Source organism: Tauraco erythrolophus, chromosome 4 (genome assembly GCF_009769465.1).
Source record: "Tauraco erythrolophus isolate bTauEry1 chromosome 4, bTauEry1.pri, whole genome shotgun sequence".
Lineage (NCBI taxonomy): Eukaryota > Metazoa > Chordata > Aves > Musophagiformes > Musophagidae > Tauraco > Tauraco erythrolophus.
This window is the reverse complement of record NC_141468.1, coordinates 44,571,561-44,591,064: the sequence shown is the minus strand read 5'-3', so window position 1 is coordinate 44,591,064 and position 19,504 is coordinate 44,571,561. Positions and strand designations below refer to the sequence as shown.

The 19,504-nt window shown below is 40.2% G+C and overlaps 2 protein-coding genes across 4 annotated transcripts in view; both read left to right on the top strand.

Moving 5' to 3' along the window:
- The window catches only part of OSBPL8 (oxysterol binding protein like 8), a 66,473-nt gene extending 51,321 nt beyond the window's left edge, over positions 1-15,152 (top strand). For all 3 annotated transcript variants that reach the window (XM_086610889.1, XM_086610888.1, XM_009978095.2), the window contains 13 exons: positions 1,118-1,302; positions 2,101-2,182; positions 2,890-2,988; positions 3,733-3,829; positions 4,174-4,272; positions 5,724-5,821; positions 7,196-7,285; positions 7,862-7,998; positions 8,325-8,510; positions 10,983-11,070; positions 11,468-11,570; positions 12,164-12,269; positions 12,517-15,152. In XM_086610889.1, coding sequence (XP_086467015.1) covers positions 1,118-1,302; positions 2,101-2,182; positions 2,890-2,988; positions 3,733-3,829; positions 4,174-4,272; positions 5,724-5,821; positions 7,196-7,285; positions 7,862-7,998; positions 8,325-8,510; positions 10,983-11,070; positions 11,468-11,570; positions 12,164-12,269; positions 12,517-12,652 — 1,506 coding nt within the window. In that variant the 3' untranslated portion in view covers positions 12,653-15,152. The remainder of the gene's footprint in view (positions 1-1,117; positions 1,303-2,100; positions 2,183-2,889; positions 2,989-3,732; positions 3,830-4,173; positions 4,273-5,723; positions 5,822-7,195; positions 7,286-7,861; positions 7,999-8,324; positions 8,511-10,982; positions 11,071-11,467; positions 11,571-12,163; positions 12,270-12,516) is intronic.
- A 1,672-nt stretch (positions 15,153-16,824) lies between these two features.
- BBS10 (Bardet-Biedl syndrome 10) lies at positions 16,825-19,060 on the top strand. The gene is made up of 2 exons (XM_086610469.1): positions 16,825-17,009; positions 17,082-19,060. Exons 1-2 carry the CDS (start codon positions 16,825-16,827, stop codon positions 19,039-19,041), a joined length of 2,145 nt encoding a protein of 714 aa, XP_086466595.1. The 3' UTR covers positions 19,042-19,060.
- The last annotated feature ends 444 nt before the right edge of the window (positions 19,061-19,504 follow it).

Genomic DNA, 19,504 nt, shown 5'->3' with positions numbered 1-19,504 from the left:
GCAGCACAAGTTGACCATGTCTACCCATCCTTTTGTTTTATTTCTGTTTGGGGGTTTTTTATTAATTTACTCCTGTTTTTTTCTTCAAGTAAAAATCTTCAACTTGAAGATTTTGATGCAAGCTGACACCTCTGTTTTTCTACTGCAAGAGAGGAGTTAAGCAGCTGTGGGATCTGCAGAATTCAGTGCAAAGCTTGCTATGTTTCTGATGTCACCTTGCATTTTAATATGATGCCCTAGAGCTTCCATTTCACTTCTGGAGGTTGTCTTATCTACACAGGCAAATATGACAGGGATTTGTATGTTTTACTAGCTATAAAGATACAAAAAAACTTAGAAATTGAGATGAGCTTTTTCAGTAATCTCCCCTTTCTTGGGTGCTAACTATGAGATTTTTTTTTCATAGCTATGGGACATAAATTCTTCTTGCTTTATTGCTTTTAGTAGAAGAAGCAATAGTTTAGGAAAAGTTGAGGAGTGTTAAGTTGATGACAAATTCTTGAGCATGTGGTTTAGAACTGTTCTGAAAAGTGATGCTTTTCCTACAACCTTTACTTTTGATTTCAGAAACTGTAAGGAAGAGTATCTCCTGTCTTCTTGGACAGAAAGGAGCATATTGGAGTGTGGCTGCTTGTTTTACTTTCTTATCCCTAAGTAGTGGTTTTCTTTAAGAAAAATCACTGATACTGTTGACTGATCAAGGCAGTGAAAAGCATAAATGTGGCAGCTTTAATGATGGGGGAAAGTTGGTAGAATGAACTACCCTTTGCTATAGAAGTCTTGCACAGGAGAACCCAGGGTGACGCACTTGACGCCTAGGAAAGGAATAAGGGAGGATTTCTGAACAGCATTCTAGCTGAAATTTTTCTGTTCTTGGGCTGAGGAAAACAAATGCAGTTTTTAATGCTGAATAGTAGATCTATCATAGTTCATTAAAGATCTATCGTAAGTGTATTTAGAGAAACTTGATTTTTCTCCCATAGTTGCTTCAGCTTCTCTGAGTGGTTCATTTTAAGTATCCATTTTCCACTCTCATTGCATCCTTAGAATATGTTGACCTATATTCTGGAGGATTATTTCTTCCTCCTTTCTTTAAGCAGTTTTTTGTTCATCCTAGGCAGGGGAGGCTGCTCAGACCGAAGTAGTGTCAGAAGAAAACAAAAGTCTGATCTGGACACTACTGAAGCAAGTCCGGCCAGGAATGGACTTGTCCAAGGTTGTACTGCCTACATTTATCTTGGAACCTCGTTCTTTCCTGGACAAGCTGTCTGATTACTACTACCATGCAGACTTTCTGTCCGAGTGAGTCAATCTTATCTCTGGTTTTTTGTTCTTTTCATTTTTTAAATTAAAATGGGGTAACTGTGTACTGAAACGTTTGATCCAGTCTACTTAAACAACATTGTAGACTGCATAGAGCTTAAATGTTCGTCTGACAATTTATCCGTCATCAGATGTCCTTGCTTTCTGAAAGCTAACAGCCTGAGAGCTCACATGGTACATCTTGAAGTGTGGACCCTCTTTGTAATTTAATAGCAATTGTGTTGCAAACATTTCTGGTTTAGCTTTTGGAGACTGGTTAGAAGACTTCTCAAAATTAGTTTGTTTTTGGTTTTGTGGGGTGTTTTTCTTCTCTCTAGGGAGCATATTTAAAATGGTAAAACAGTACGAGTTAACCTTTTTAATACAGTGTTAAGTTCCATTCAGATTTTTAGTTGCCCGCTCAAATGTAGCTAATAAATTAAAGACTGTAAATTGAAATATTATTCAACTCTGAGTTCGGTACATGAGTAGGCCAGTTCTCTAAGGTAGTATCTTACAAATGGAAGAATTTAGTAGGGGTGGAACAGGACTTAGTGTTACAAAGAACAGACTCAATTATGGAAATACCATTTCTGGTTTATTGTTTGATTTCCATTTTCAGACAATTATTTGAAAATTTTTGAATTTGATGCAATCAGGCCGAAAGTTTTACAGTACTGCAAATCACAAAACCTTTGAGTTAGTCAGCTCCTAGATTCAAGATGTATCACAATGATAGTGTGTTGTAACTGAAACAGTTACAAACTGGTATTTGATCTCTGTGTTCTCGTTTCCTAGAGCTGCTCTTGAAGAGAATGCTTACAACCGCATGAAAAAAGTAGTGAAGTGGTATTTGTCGGGATTCTACAAAAAGCCAAAGGTGTCCTCTCGCATACTATTTTATGTCTTTGCTTTAGTCATTGCGTCTAGTTTAAGACCTTAGAAATGTGCTGGAGTAGGTTTTTCTTTTTAAATTTTGTTGCTATGCATTTTTCAGAAGCAAGGTTAGGGTTTTGTTATTTACACAAATGCATCATGGACCTTTTCGGTCCCTAGCCATGCTTAAAATAAACTATATTCAATGGCTTTTTTCTCTTAGAGTAGGAGTCGAACTAAATGTTTTGTGATAAAGTTGAACCAGTTCTATGTTTACCATTCTTCAGTGATGGCATGCTGCAGCTGGAGGATTAATATTTCTACTACTTCAGTTAGCTTTACACTAAATACTCTTTATAGTAGTTTTGGTGGGAACCTATGTTGAAAGAAGAAAGTACTTACTGCCTAACTTCAGACAAATGATCTGTAACAATTCTCCTACCAAAAAAAAAATAATCTTACATTCTGTTTGTCTTTAAGTGTAGCCTGGAATAGTTTAGCAGATACACTAAATCTATGCCCATTTCCTTAGAATGAAAAGCAGAGTAACTGAGCGTAATGCTCAAATGATGAAATCAAGTACAATGTACTTCAGCATATCTATTATGATTTATTTCTTTGTGTCTCTTACCTTCAGTGACAGACAGATAAAGTATTTTTTGAGTTCTCTACCTGCATTATGTGGTTACTCTCTGTTTTATTTCTGTTTAGGGACTAAAAAAGCCGTACAATCCTATACTTGGTGAGACTTTCCGCTGCATGTGGATTCATCCAAGGACAAATAGCAAGACTTTTTACATTGCAGAACAGGTAGCCTCAATAAGCGGAACAAATATTTTCAAGAAAAATAAATGCATTGCATTTTTGTGCTAGCCAGATGATGTGGTAGTTTCAGAAAAGGTATTTAAATGTATGAATAGTATCCTAAAAGCTCTCCTCGTGAGCAGGTTTTTTTACAAATGCCTTTTTCATAGTATCATAGAATGGTTTGGGTTGGAAAGGACCTCAAAGATCATCTAGTTCCAACCCTCCTGTCATGGGCAGGAACATGTTCCACTAGACCAGGTTGCTCAAAGCCTCATCCAACCTGGCCTTGAACACTTCCAGGGATGGGGCTTCCACAACTTCTCTGGGCAACCTGTTCCAGTGCCTCAGCACCCTCAGTGTAAAAAATTTCTTCCACATATCTAGTCGAAATCTCCTCTCTTTCAGTTTAAAGCCATGGCCCCTTGTCTTATCACTACATACCCTTGTAAATAGTCCCTCTCCAGCTTTCTTGTAGGCCTCCTTTTAAGTCTGTCTTCCTAGAGAAACAGAGAGAAACGTATTTTTCAGCATTTCTGTTTCTTCTTCCTCCAGTAAGTCAGGTGCTAATTTTCTTAACTCTTGAAATTCAGTAAGTGCTTGCTCGATCTCTAAAGATTATAGACACGTTTCACATATATTAACTGTGTTCTATTATGTACAGCTTGAATTTTGCATTATTAGCTCAAGGTATATGCTATATTACATGTTCTTTTTTCCTTTTTCAAATACATGGGTTTTTTTCAACAGGTATCACATCATCCTCCAATATCTGCCTTCTATGTTAGCAACCGCAAGGATGGTTTTTGCCTTAGTGGTAGCATTCTGGCCAAATCAAAATTCTATGGTAAATAATGTTTTTTGTGGTTGTGCCTTTATTGAGGAGTCTAAAATCAGTACAAACGAGTTGTGTTTTGTGGATGAAAGAAGGCTGGTAGAAGAATCAGGGCTTTCATCATTGTATTATCTTTTCTTTACGAAGTTTTTGCTACTGGTCTTTGGAATTTTTTTTGTTTGTTTTTAGAGTATTTTAATTTTTAATTGGATACACTGCGTATTATAGTGGCTTCACGAGACAGGATAGATTGCAATGCTAAATATACTGATGTTTTTAATTTTATTGCTCAGTTAGGAAGCATTGACTGTTGTCTTGCAGGGTGAGAAATGTGATTTTCTGTCTTTGAATTTCAGGGAATTCATTATCTGCCATACTAGATGGAGAAGGACGACTAACATTTCTAAATAGGGGAGAAGATTATGTAATGACAATGCCATATGCTCACTGTAAAGGTAATGGGTTTTACTAATTCTCTAGATTGCAAAGTTGTGAGAACAGAAGTTTATTATTCTAAATAGTACTCTGTGTTGGATTCGAGCTTGTCATCTGAGAAGTGTTCTGAACATTGGCAACGTTGGTGCTCTAGGCTTCCACGTATTGTATCAGGAGAAAAATACATCTGTTCTTTAAGCAGTGATCTGTTTTTTGGCACAGAAAAAGCTTTTTTTTGTAAATAGAAAGAGCATATATATAGCTATCTGTCATTACATGGCAATAATTTACTGTTTGAGGTGCTTTTTTTTTTTTTGAAAGAAGAGTTTTGAGCTTTTCCGGTATTTTGCTCTTGTAAACATAAAAGGCAATGTAGTATCTACACTTTACTGTGTGATTTGAGTGTAAAACATGACCATTTGTCTTCAGTTTCACAATGGGAAACTACTCAGTAGTTCGTAAAGCCTTCTGGTAGCTCAGTAGTAGTACAAAATACATTGCAGAATTGTTGATTTTTAAACTGTTACTTACTCAGGTGTATCTACCCATATATTCTCTGCCAGAATTCTCTTTCAGAAGCCTTGTAGTCAGCAACTATAGTATTTTCTTATTTGAGATGTATGAAAATCAGTTAGCAGAATTAGATAATCTGACATTAGTTTGGTAGGCTCTTCTCTTTCCATTGTTCATTGATGTTTTTAATATTCTGTTGGGTATTTTTTATGGCTTTGGTGACAAAAATAATAACAATTAAAAAGCACGTAACATACATACATTCGAATCAAATAGGAAGAAGGAAAGCTAGTGTGACTAATAAAGCTGATAGAGGGGGAGAAAGGTAGAAGAATATGCAGAGAAGGAGAATGTGCATGGTGAAAAAAACATGTTTGCACATGCATCCGCTGTATGTAAAACATATTCAGTGTTTCAAATGCTGGATTGCAGAGGGAGAGACAGTAATCACAGGAAAGAAAGAATATTCAGCATTGTTGACTTTGTACTTCCAAAAGTCTTCAGGGGTGTGATCAGTGTTGTCTCATATTGGTTGTCCATGATTGTCTTCACCTGTGGTCTGACTGTACAAACTGCTTCTGTTCAAGTGAAGTTTTTCTTTGCTCTCTTTGTTGTTGAATTATTTTCCTGTCTTAACCTCAAAAGCTTCCCACCTCCAATTATCTCCAATAAGACTAAATACCACCCTTGCTAATGCCAGCAGCATATGCTGCCAAAGATATGTCTTAATAAACCGTTTTTTCCTGCTTATCTGTAATCCACTGAGATCTTTTGCTTTCTGTTTGGGTTATCTTACTTGGCAGAAGGATCATGCTTATCATTAGCCAGGGTCATCTGAAAAGATGGTTTTTCCTCTGGCATAGACATGTTGAGGAATTGTGCCCAAAGAACTGAGGTTTTTTGTCTTGTTCAGTGATAAATGTTCATTGTAGCTGTTTGGTTTTTTTTTCTTTTGCAGGAATTCTTTATGGTACAATGACCTTAGAGCTTGGGGGAACAGTCAACATCACCTGTGAGAAAACTGGCTACAGTGCAACAATTGAATTCAAACTCAAGGTTAGTAAATGCTGTGGGTGTGCACAAGAAGGAGAATGAGCATAATGATAATTGAAAAAAATATTAAGTCACTGCTTAGATAATGATATTATTTTATATGGAATTGTCTTTTTATCTTTTTGGAAACATATCCAGCTATATGTATCTAGCAAATTGTGATTTTTTTTTTTTTTTTTTTTTTTTTTAAAGGAATCTCTTTTTCTTAATGTATTCTTCTGGGTCCAGAGGTTTTGACTGAAACTTACAGTGCTGTTTTCATCTTTGGTGATAAGAGATGCAAACATATTGCTAGTTGTATGAATCTTAACAACAGCTCTAGTGGGGAGAAAACAACATTCTGTCTTATTTCCCACAGTGGCAACAGTGTGTGTCTAGGAATGTGTAAGAACAGGGGAAGTGTTTAGTGATCTGATCAGTGGTTCATGTATTTTTTGTATCATTAATATACCTGGATGATTTTAAATTCTCTAAAATGTGGTCTTTTTAAACTCCTGGAGAGTCCTTGAAGGAGAACTAAGGCCCAGGTTCCCCTCTTCCATCTTGAGTAAATTTAAGTTGCTCATGACACCTTGAATAAAGATGGTGCAAAACCTTTGGCTAACATTTATATCAGCCTAATGCCCAGCGCTAAGCAACAGTTTACATGGACTGTTTTTGGCAGCTGTGTGTGCTGTAGGAGCACCTCCTCACTCACAAAAGCTAAACGAAGTTTTCTAAACTACTTATAGATGGCTTGTACTTCTGAAAAATAAGTTTTCCGTCTTTGAGGCAGAAACTAATTTAACGCTGAACAAATAGTTGTTAAGAAGTGTGCATGTGGAGGGAAACAGCATTCAGTTGAAATTAGAGGGGAAACATAAATGTTAGGAGGCTGTATTAATTGATATTTTGCCTTGTCAGCCCACAAGATACATGTGCAGACTATCAAAAAGGCCAAAGAAAGTCCCTGGCAATCTTTTTTGTTGTTGCTTCTGCAAGAGTTAATCTCTAGTAACAAATGGTCCTTGGCAAAGTGGTGAAATTAGTGTAGCAAATGACTGTGTTCTCCAGGATTTTGTTGTGTCACTGTTTTCTGCGTTATTTTCTGTTTTCTTTCCACTTTTCTTAGACAATGCTTTTGCTTAGCAAATCTTTTAAGAAAATACAGCACAAGAGAAGACTTTACAACAAGTTTTAGACTTGTTTTGAGGATTAAATAGGCAGAAGTTATAATACTAAAAGCCATCAGGGCTATTTACAGAAGTTATAATATTAAAAGCCATCAGGCTGTTTACATCACATTTCATAAATTCATTTTTTTCCTTAACACTAAACATAAATGCAAAAATAATTTGCTATTAAAATAAACATGAAAGCATTTTTCTTGTTTTGCAGCCTTTTTTGGGTAACAACGACAGTGTTAACCAAATATCAGGGAAAATAAAGCTTGGCAAAGAAGTTCTGGCTATTTTGGAGGGCCACTGGGTAAGTAGTGAGTGATGGTATTTTATAAATTCTGGCTGATAGTTGAGACAGGTGAAAATAGCACTTAGTTACAAAAAAGACTCAAGTTTAAAAAAAGTTGATTAAGTACCACTTTTATAGAAAATATCTCTTTATAGTTAGACAGTTCTCAAGAAAGTATAGAATCAACATGGTGTTATTTGCAACTGCTAAAAGGTGGAAAAGTTGTGGACCTTTGAATAGTTCATGAAGAAAACACATTTCAGCTTGTGAAATGTTTCAGTAATTGGGTTAGAAGAATTGTTATGGCACCAGTGTGAAATGTTTAAACTTGTTTCAGTTCTGATGAGATGACACTGGCACCGCTGGTTTTTGGACATGGTAATGGTTCCTTTGCATTTCCGTTCCAAGTTAGAACTAGCACAGAGTACAGAAATTGAATTTTAAAGTAGCATATCTAATTACTCTTAACTGCATGCATCCAAAAGAAAATAAATTCTCATTACAAAAAAACATTCATTTATTCCTCCCTTTTGTGTTATTTTGGCACTCTTTGAGATCATTACAATTAAGGTAACTGAATTATATACGTTACAGGACAGTGAAGTTACTATTAGTGACAAGAAGACAGATGATTCAGAGATATTCTGGAACCCAACATCTGATATCAAACAGCGTAGATTACCTAGATACACAGTGAAGTTTGAAGAGCAAGATGACTTTGAGTCAGAGAAGTAAGTTCACTTTAGAACCATGTATAATTATTTTGACAAAATAGAGCTCATCATTTCCAAATTACGAACAAATTACGGTTTCTTTTTTTCCCATGTTGGCTGATACTGGCCTGTAAAACAAGAAAGCAACACCATTAAATACAAAATCACTATTTACAGACCTTACAATCATGGAAAATCTTGATGGAAATGTAGATAAAACTTGTATTGCAACATGGTAATACTCTGTTTAGACGTTGGTCCATTTACTTAGCCCATAATTAAGGAAATGTTTACAATTATTTCTGTCAACCAAATTGTAACTCTCTATATTGCTCGTTTGTCAGACTTTGGCAACAAGTGACAAGAGCAATAAATAACAAAGACCAAACAGAAGCTACTCAAGAGAAATACGTTCTGGAAGAAGCTCAGAGAAAGAGCGCCAAAGAGAGGAAACTCAAGGGTGAAGAGTGGACGTGCAAGCTGTTTGATCAGGATTCAGTCACAGGAGAATGGCACTACAAATACGCTGAGTGAGTCTTGAAGTGCTTGTAACAAAAAACCTGCTTGTTAAATGCTTGGTGATGTTGCTGAGCCTCTTCCTGTGGTTTCAGGAGCAAAAGAACTCTCATATATAGCTGAGTTCAAACTTGTGAAATATGCAATGCTACTTGATAATTTGTATTTATGTATTTTAATTAAAATGCACAATTTTTTAGCTGAATGTGGTTGGCTCTTTTAGTGTCGAAAAGGCAGCGATTGTGTCATGTAACCATTGCAATGGACTTTATCTGTATGTGTTATGTGCCTCTACAAATCTGTGCTATGTTCTAGAATTTCTTGGGCGTAGTACTTTGGGATGCATTGTGCTTCTTTCCCCCACACTCTCCAGACTGACCAGAGCAGCTACACAGATTTTCCCAGACTGGAAAATATGATACATGTGGGCATACCAACCATCAGAGTGTCTAGTGTCTGGAAATCAGAAAAACTTCTGCTTAGTTGAACAGAGCCGTTTAATTTGTTATGTTAGAATAACACTGAGAATAACAGGTTTACAGCAATGGTTAATGCTGGGACCAGGTGGCTCTCCTCAGCTGTCAGATATGCCCCGCACACATGAGTGTATGTGAATCTTTTTGTGTGATGATGTGGATCGGAAGATGAAGATGTAGCTGTCCCCCTGACTGCTGAGATGTGTTCTGTGTTCTCAGGAAAGCTTGCAAAAGTCAGCTTGGAGCTGAGCCCTTTGCTAGTGATGGTTTTTAAAATCTGCTGATTCTTTTTCAATACCCAGCATGCTTCTATGTTGCAGGGATTGTAAAAGTAAAATATCCAAAGATGATACACTCTGAGTTAAGTAATTCTGAAGTCGTGGATGCTGGGAGTATATTCCCATGGCTAAATCTGAGAACCCTTCACCTTTCTGTATAAGAATGGCAACATAGGGGCAGTGGACTAAGTATATGTATAGGGAAGAGTACAAGAGTACAAAGAGCAAATTTAGAATTCAGAGGTTTCCTGGAACCAAGCAGAGATTCTGTGTATTTAGCAACTCTCAATAGATTTATTTTCCATGAATTTCCTTGGTTTCTTCTTAAGTCTGTGCAGACTTTCACCACCCAAAACATCCTGCAAAAGGGAATTCCCCAACTACACTAAAAGGTCTGTGAAATACCCTCTCTTGGTTTGAACCTTCTAGTGCTGTTGATGCCTTTTCCTCTTGGAAGAGCTGCGATTAGTCCAGCTGAATTGACTGCCCACACTGTTGAACCCTGTGTAAAACCATCAGGAAAAGTACTTGCACTTCAAATCTGTTAGGTCTTAAAGCTGCAGGGGGTAGTCTGTCTTGTTTAACTTGTGTTATTTCTTGTCTCCTTGAGGCCTCGTGGTTCAAGGATGCGCCACAGAAATTTTACTGCGTGCTAGAAAGCAGTCTGCGCTGTCAGCAGTCCCTGGAAGAAACTTGTGTGTCTCTCTATGCATATAATGCCGGCTCACGACCTGGTCCGTGTAGAGAGCAGCCTTTCACGCTTACTGTGAAAGATGCGCTCAGTCAGCTGTGGCAGTTGTTAACGTATCTGGATTATGGATTTAGGCATCTGGATTACAGATACAAAAGACCTTTGGGAGAGCAATGCCTAGTTCTTACCCAGTTACCTTAGATGACAAGTATTTAATTCAAGTCGGGTTAAGCTAAGATAAAAATGCAAACGTTTTAAAAGCCATACAGGAGGAGAAGAAAGGGAATTCATGCTTAAACTACTCTCACTAGAGCTGTGCATCAGAATGATCTTCATGCAGCTGACTTGCAGTGTCTATCCTGAAAAGGCTTTAATCAGTAGGGATGCTGGTCTTTGCCTGTGGCTGCTTGTTGTTCTCCAGTGAGCTATGTGTCTTTTGCTTGATGGATTTTTTTTTTTTTTTTCTTTTAATTCTGTATCAACCTATACTTGGACAAGCACTCTTAAAAAATTGGAACAAGCAAACTGTGTAGCTCATTAGTGCCTCTTGAAACCAGTCTTGACTATCATTAGCCACTTTGGGATGAAACCAGTTTTGAGGTGACTGATTTTTAACTTCTCCTTCCTAGGCTTCTTTTAAAGGAAAAAAGAAAAAATTAAAAAAGGGCAGTTCAAAATAATATTTTAAAATCCTCTAATTTCCCTGTGGTTCTAAAATAATAACTGTACATTAAGAAGAAAATCTCTCCATATTTGACAAATACATATCACTAGCCAAATACATTAATAGTGATATTGTTGGTTAATACAATATCTTGTACTCTTAACAGCTGGCTGAGGGTTTGACCTGGACATGAAGTATTTTTTGGCTCTCTTGGCCCTTCAGGTTAGGACTAGGCTATAGGTGGAAGATAAGATCACTTATTCTATGTCTGACTTCTGTATAGGAAAAGAGAACTTTAATCTGTTCATACTGAATAGTTTGAGCAGGAAAATATTTAAATTGCTGTGATATTAATCAATTATATTCACTTTGTTTAGTACCAGACCGTGGGACCCTTTGAATGATATGATCCAATTTGAAAAAGATGGCACCATCCAAACAAAAGTTCGACATCGGACACCAATGGTATGTTCCAGTTCTGTTAGCAGGTGCAGCAAGATCCAGGGACTTGTATATGTTGCATTATGTATATAAAGGTCATCAAAGCATTGGGAGAGATGGGAAATACTATTGTTATCCAACAAAAATGTAGTTTACTCCATCCACAGTCTTTTGTGTAGCATCTTAGGGAGTAGAGAGAACTTCATTGGACAGCAATATGAAATATGCAAACTTGATCTCAACAGTTTAATGTGCCTTTTCCTTTAAGTGGGAATATGCACAAACTTCAGACTGCTTATACATCAAAAATTTTAACTTGGACTTCTATTAGATACTGTGCTTTTAGCTGTTATTGTTAGAATGTGCTGCTTTGCTACAGTTCTGGTTCTCTGAAGATACTTCATAAGTTTATCAATTGTAGGTTAGTGTTCCAAAAATCAAGCGAAAGCCAACCAGTCAGAAGAAAGGGGAGTGTGGTTTCTCATCCCCGGAGCCCGATAACCAGGATTCCTCTGGGAGCGAAGGTAGGAAAAGATACATTTGCACACAGAAATAAGAAGTTTATTTGACAGTGAAAGAGAGTTTGGTAGTCACACATGCACTTCTTATCTCGAGGTTTGTATTATGAAAGAATGCATGCTTTAGATGACAGTTCTGTCCAATGCGAAGCACATTTTGGAAAAACAAAAGCAACAGAACGGCTCGTGGTTTTAATTGCAAACTTTCCTGTCCTTTGAAACATCAGTATGTAGCATAGGTAGGCCTACGTGCTGCACATATTTTAGTATCTGGGGAGGGGGGAAGTGTTTGTAGACACTTTTCTTTCTTAAAACAAGATGAATCGTTTTAATTTGTAAATCAGTATGTTGCTGGAAGGCAGACTTTTGTTGTTGATAATGCTTGCAGAAATTAAACAATACGGTGAGTGTTTTAAGAGATTTCAAGTGCTTACTTGCTGTCCTGTGCTATAGGTGACTGAAAGCTTTAATTTTCAATAGAAGTTTAGTGAGAACTCTCCTCATTTTTGTAATTGGTTTAGTTTGTCATTAGTTCTTTGTTCCTTTTTTGACTTAGCAGTCACATCTGTGAATCACATCTGGCTGTTGTGTCTTTCTAGCGCAACTTCTAAAGCACAACACAAGAGTAAGGAAAAAAGGCGCAGACCTTGGTGAACTACAGAGTGCCATTGAATCTATAAAGGAAACACAAGAAGACATTAAGAGGTAGTACTAAATAAAATGCTTTAAAATAGAGAATACTAATTTTCTAGCTTTTTTCCCTTGGAGGCTGATATGTATCTTTCTGCTTTAGAGCCTTGATGTCTTTATACTACTACCCTTCTTCGCAAATGTTGATCGCTCATTGACATAATTTTCCTCAAAATCTGTCTTCTGTAGGGCGCCCTAACATACTAGAAAATGCCGAATTGTGTAGATTGTCATTTACAGGATATTATTTTGTATCTTACAGGGACATCATGGCTCTACGAAATAGAGTCACTTCTCATTCACCACCCGCGGACTACCATTTCTTGCAGTTTAAGCACTATGTCTTCATTTTACTCGTGGTTCTGCTACAGCTTATCATTAATTTCCTGTTCAAATAGGAAGCATGAACAAGGGCCTTTCTGAACTGGAATGATCGAACTGTTACCGGGGACCATATTTTAAGTCGGACTTTAACTGATGCAATATTATCTAAAAGAGCCCTGTAGCAACAACTTACAGAACTTTGCCTCAGCGTCCATGGTTCAGAATCATACTCCCGTCTACCCAGTTGAAGTAAGAATTGTGTAAGTGCCAGTACACTCTTGCTCCTGGTGTGTGCCTCTGTCTCACAGACATACGACATCAGCCTTGTGTTTTATATTCGGTCATACGTTGTACTGATGAACCTTCACCACAGAATAGATGAAGTTAAAAATTCAGAGGTCAGACCCTGTAGGTAGGATGTGAGTCCTGTTATGATAAAATGATAAACAAGCCTACTTTGTTACATTTAAACTTACAATTTTTGTAACAAAGGAACTTTTGAAGTAGCCAACAGTTTTTGTAAATAGCGTTGGATGTTTGGAAGTAAACTTTTGTTTAAGGTCAAACAAACACATTATTGTACAAAGATCATGAGTGTTAGGACTAGCAAGTAAAAAGCTGAAGTCTTTGGGAATTCTACAATGTAATGTCCTTGATTTGTTTTGGAAGTATGACAGTTTTTATCCTGAATTACTATAGTGGCTTGTAAGCCAGCTGTTTTATTTTTATAGTTTTAAAACTTCAGATTCTTCATAAAAACATTCCTGCATCTACTGTACAGAGCACATTTTTAACAGTACAGCACCTGGGAAGGTACTGTCTTGGTCCACTCTGTCTCATAAATTGCAAATGTCAAGGATTTACTGTATGTTTGTAAGTCTTGATAAATCTACAGCTTTGGATTTACATTTGTGTATAGCCATGTCACAGTAAGCAAACAGACTGCTGATGCCAGGACTTCTTCCTTTTGAAACAAAATGTGAAGATGCAAAGGTGCTTAGTATGTAGCTTGAGTTGAACCTCCCAAAAGACAGACGATGTAGAACAGAATGCAGGCACCGTCGTGAGTTCACTTGCAAACAAAAAAGTGTGTGTTTGCAAGGGGAAAGTTTTCAGAAATTGTGGGATGGCTAACAACACACATACCAAAACAAATGGGAGTGAAACCCTAAGTCTTTGTTGAATTCCTCCTTACTGCAGTATATACTACCTAACAGAACACATGGATGCACCTATTTGTTATGCTGTAGCCATACAGATTAATGTGAAGCTTAAGTCTCTATTAAAACCAGGGTTTATAACATTTTTTATTTGAAGAAATATATGCATGTATAGAACTTGTAAAATTCCAGGAAAAAAAAATGTAGTGCCAGTGTTTCTCTGGTGAATTCCTTATGTCAGTCAAGCGCACCAAGTCAAAAGGGGGCTGTAGTGTTTATTGTGAAGGTGATCTCAGTAACCCAGATGAGACAACAGGAGGATGTGCGGCACAACGCAAAGGGCAGCTAAGTTTGTTTCCAGAGGATCCTCTCAGAAATCAAATGCATCCAGGGCAGTGGAACAGCTGAAAGGTCACGTTTGGCTTTTTGCCATGTTCCTGTTATCCCTCTGCCTTGGGCAGCCTCCCTTACTCTCCAGGTGATCTACCTTTCTGTTCTGCATCAGTCTCAACTAGTATTTAATGAAAATACTATTTACTCATTGTGTATCAGTCTAGCTCATATATTCCTGTGGCTGACATCTTCACAGACCTCCCCTTCTCTTTTACCTTTCTCCTTTGGGCCTCAGCTATGTAAGTTTATTGCTTAAACAGTCAACTTCAGCTTATTTCTTACAGCTTCGTATTAGCCAAGTTTGGTCTTGAATCATTTTGTGGAATGTCGTACCTTAAGCAGAGTGATCTTGTATATATGAGCAAGACCAAACTTGATTGGACTTCCAGTGTATACTTCCATGTATAAAATGGCATAAAGTCAGCAGAATATTGTAGCATTAATTTAATGTTCTCAGCCTGGAATTTGGCCATTCATTATCACATTCAGATGTCGAAGCTTCACTTGTCTTAAGATCTGTTACAAGCCTTTAAGCGTACTCTGTACATGGGAGTAATACAAGAGGAAAGGAGTGAGAATTTGGGCAATAATTTCAATCCCCTAATATAGTACTCTGCTGAATTACAATGCTGAAGCTCTTGAACTGATAGTTACAAGCTTTTATCTCCCTTGTAAATAGAAATGTCCTTCCGCCCTTTCATGTTGATTTTCTTTTAATCACTTTTATTCAAGATCAGTTAATAACACAGTCTGCATGTACTTTTACACAGACCTCATGGTATTTAAGTGTGGATTTGACCCAGCCAGCTGTCAAACACCACGCTGGCAGCCCGTGTCCAACTAAACAGATAATCCATATCTGAAATTCATGCTCGGCTCAAGATGAGTAAAAGACTTGAACAGAGCGAAACAAAATGCCTGTGCTTATTTTCCTTTCAACTTATTTAGACTTTAATTCTGCTGTAAAAGCAGTTTTAGTGATGATCCAGGAAGGTAAAGGATATATGATGAAACTTTTTGAAAAGTAAAATTGCAGACTTCTGTTTGACTGTATGATTCTGAAATTCTAGAAAGTACATAAAAAACCTAGTTAATTCCTATTTGGGTGGGTTTTTTATGATGTTCCTTCATGTGTACAGAAAAAAGAAATTTATTGCCTCATTTTTACAGTACAGCTGGTCACAGGCGTGTATGAAGCCTTTTCTTAGCGCATCACCATTGTCCTGGTGTGCAGCTGATCTTGAATGTGACGTACTTAAGACTGAGCTCTGCACCGTTATAAAAATCGATTGTGCAGTTTGCAGATGTTTGAGGGCTACGGCCTCCTACTAGTTTTTAAAGTTTAAAAGAGCACTTGTTTTCACATTTAATTTACAAATTTTGTTTGTTTTTTTTTTCCGTGTACAGGAAATATTTTCAGAATTTGTTGCTATGTGGTTTTGTTGTTTTGATTTGGTTTGTTTTGGTTTGTTGTTTTTTTTTTTTCAAATGCACTCTAAGCCTTTAATTTGTCATTTAGGTACAGATGACCTATGTAAGAAAAAGTAAATATGCCATGTGAAATGTAGCAAGTATCAGTTTCAGCAGTAGATGATGCTTCTTGCATTTCACATGTTGATTCCTTTTAAATAGTTGACATGACCTAATGAGGGTAGAGCCTGGTTGTTTCCCCACTCCAGTTAAATCTCAGAAATTATTTGAAAGGTTGTCCCATAAAATGTAGTGATGGCAGTTTCTTCCTTTTTTTTTTTTTTTTTTTTTGTTAGTAGTTTGCTGCCCTCCTGTGCCTTTGGGAATTTTTTTTTTTTTTTTTTTTGCTAGATCGGTGTTTATGAAACAGACTTTGGATTGAATGTTTCATGTAGTTTCTTAAAGCCTATTACTTCACTGCTTGTGTAAATAACATATAACAAGGATTCTGTACGTTTGTTAAGTTTCAATTATTGTTATTTCAAGGGTATCCTCAAATCACAGCAAACTTAGCAGATATTCGAGTATTGTAAACAGTGCCTTCTTGATGGGTTTCTTGCTGTTCTGAGACATGTGAAGATTTGTCAAGTTTGTGCCATATGTACCATCTGACCTTTTGTGAGGGCTTTTGTGTTTGAAAACTAACTTTCCTGCGTGGTCAGCCTCAGGGGTGGGGTGGGGTGGGGGAAATCAGCTATTAGAACACGTTCAGTTATTCCGTCTCCAGTGGAGGATTTCTGGTGCTTGATGCACCGGGAAGCTTCACTACCGTGTGCTGTTAGGGAAGCAGCCGTGACAGAGTAACAACCTCACAGGCGGAGGCTGTTCCGGCTTTTTTGCGCCTTTCGTTTGACCAAGTGGGAAAATCAGTTTTCGCAGCACCGAGCCCGCCGCTGCGCATTTGTTTCGATTCGTTCGCCGCTGTTTGTCACCCGCCCTTCCCGCTTGTGTAAGGGACGGGAGCTGTTACCAGGCGGCGGCAGCGGGCCGGCGCCAGTTCTGGGGCCGGCCTCGCCGCGCCGCCTGCCGCCGCCGCCCCCAATAAAGACGTGTAGCCCCTCCGTGCCGCTGGGTTCTGTGCGCCGCTCCCCGTGCCGGGCCGCGCCCCGACCCCCGCGTCCGCCCTCGTGGCGCCGCGCGTGCGCCGCGCCCCTCCCGCCATTGGCCCGGGCCGCTCGTCCCGCGCGCGCGCCTCGCGGCAGGGCCGGGGCGGCGCGGTTGCCATGGCGGCGCGGCCGGAGCTGGCGCGGCTGGCGCAGGAGGCGGCGGCGCTGGCGGGGGCCGTGAGCGGCGCCCTGGGGCCGCGGGGCGGGCGGGCGCTGCTGGTGCGGCCCACCGGCGAGGCGCTGCTCACGCGGGACGGGCGGCGCCTGCTGCAGGCGCTCAGCCTGGAGCCGCCGACGGCCAGGTAGCGCGGCGGGGGCGGGCCGGGCGGGGCGCGGTTCGGTTCGGTTCGGCCTAACCGCCCGTGTGCCCGCAGGATGATGGCGGCCTGCGCCTGCAGCCACCGCGCCGCGACGGGGGACGGCGCCAAGACGTTCGTGGTGCTGCTGGCCGGCGTGCTCCGCGGCCTGCGGGCGGCGGGGGGCAGCGGCGGCCTGCGGCGGGCGCTGCGGGCCTTCGAGGCGCAGGTGCTGGAGCGGGCCGTGGCGCAGGGCCTGCGAGGGCACCTGCTGTCGGCCCTCCCCGGGCGGCAGGCGGAGGCGGAGCAGGGCGCGCTGGAGGCGCTGCTGGAGCCCTACCTGAGCGGCCGGCTGGGGCCGGGCGAGCGGCGGCGCCTGGCGCAGCTCTGCTGCGAGTACTGCCGCCGCTGCGCCCCGGCCGCCGCTTCCCGCCTGCAGGTGCTGCGCCTCCTCGGCCGCCGCTTCGCGGAGCTGCACGCCGCCGTGGCCGGCCTCCCCGTGGCGAGCTCCAGGGTCCTGCCCGGCCTCATCCTCCGCAGGGACTTCGCGGCCTACTGCCCGGCGGGCGGGGACCTGCGGGCCGTGCTGGTCACCGAGCCGCTCCGGCCCGCCCTCTCGGCCCCCGGCGTCGAGTTTGTGGTCGACTCCGAAGGGCAGTATCAGGCCTCGGTGCGCTGGATCTCAAGGAGGACAGAAGCCTTAATGAAACACTTGCAGAGCAACAACATTAAACTGTTACTGTCGAGCGTGAAGCAAGAGGAAGTAGTTATCTACTATGCAAAATTATACGGTGTGTCTGTGGTAGAGAGCTTATCGTCGGAAGAAATGGCCCTTATCTGTGAAATCACAGGAGTCTCGCCTTACGCTCCTTTTGGTGATAACGTACACAAAGAAATCACTGAAATTGCAGTGGCAACGTTCTGCCAGCCCTTGCTGCTCGGCTCAAAGAGATGCGTTCACATCGGCTTCACCAGTGTGTGCGCCTTTCAGCCCCATTGCCTAATTCTTTGTGGGCCGGTCGATGGTGTTAATGAGCAACACGCTGCTGCTTTACAAGGGGCGTTTACAATGCTGCAGCAGCTATTTAAAAGAGTTCATCAGAGAGAGGAATGCAAAGCAGAAGGTGAAAGCCAGAACAAAACCACAGATGTTTGCAGCTGGCATTCTTCAGCTACTCAGAAGCAACTCGTAACAGAAAATATTTCTTGTAACAGTAGTCAGGTTTCTGAAGGACAGCTGAAAACACAAAGGGACGAAACAGAGACACAAATTGTAGACCCTGACTTGCAGGGAAGTGAAAATCCAGCATGTGTGCAAACAAACTTGCAAATACCCTCAAATCCCATCTCAAACATCAAAGAATTCAGTGTTGCCATTGAAGGAGATGGCTCTTCAAGAGACTTACAGAAACCCAATGCAAAATGCGAGCATCCAGGTGACGTGCAGGAGAGCTATAAAAGTGATTTATTTGTGGACAATCAAAGCAGTTACAGCACTGCTGTATCAGCAGCACATGATGCTAATATAGTCATTGCGTGTGAACACCTATGTGTTGGCAAAGATCTAGAGAAAACAAGTTGCAATATAGTCCCATTTCAACATGAAAAGAGTTGTGTAAGTGTTGCACAGAATTATTCGGACTCCCTCATAGAAGCAGGATCAGTTTTGCCAGTAGGAGGTTACTTTGAAGTCCTGTTACATTATTACATTCAGTACTATGCAAAAGACTTTCAGCAGTCAGAGGTAACTGTCGTATCTAATGTAGTTGCCCATGCTTTGCTAAGTATTCCCAAGTCCTTATACAGGACAACAGAACGGAACAGCTTTACCAAATTCTATCTCAAAGCCGTAAATGCACTCAGAAAAAATCAGCCACTGCCTATGACCGAGAAGGGCTTAGAATTGGTGTATTGCAAATACCAGTTAGTCATTTCAGTTCTTCATTGTGTTATGGACCTTCTCTCCATAGATTTGATAATTGGTGTTAAGCGGCCACTGCAGAAAATTGAGGATAACAACTTGGAAGATGACTTCTGAAATTTTTAATAAAGAATGTTTTGATTATGTGTTTTCCCATGTCTCCTTGTAAAATGGACATGTTACAAAATTCAGTGCTAGAGACTACAAGATACCTTTTTAGGCCCAGAGACTTAACGTGCTTCTTTTCTCTTAGAAGAAAAGGAAGAAAAAGGATGACCAGCTGAGATTTGTGGAAAGGTGGGTTGTGAACAGCACAAACTTGACATTTCAAACATGAGAAAGCGTAGCTGATTTCCACTGCAGAAGATCTGCAATGTCTTTTCCATCCACACGCGGAGGATCCTGTGTACATTCTAGCCAAGTGTGAACTTTGCCTCTTCCAGAGGTTTGAGTGTTTATGCAACTTGGATGTGATTAGTTTTCCTCACACGTTAAAAGTTGACAGTACGACATGAGCCACTGAACTTGCCAGTTGGAAGCAAGGAGTTTTTTTAGCCTTGGTAATAGGCTGGATCAAATG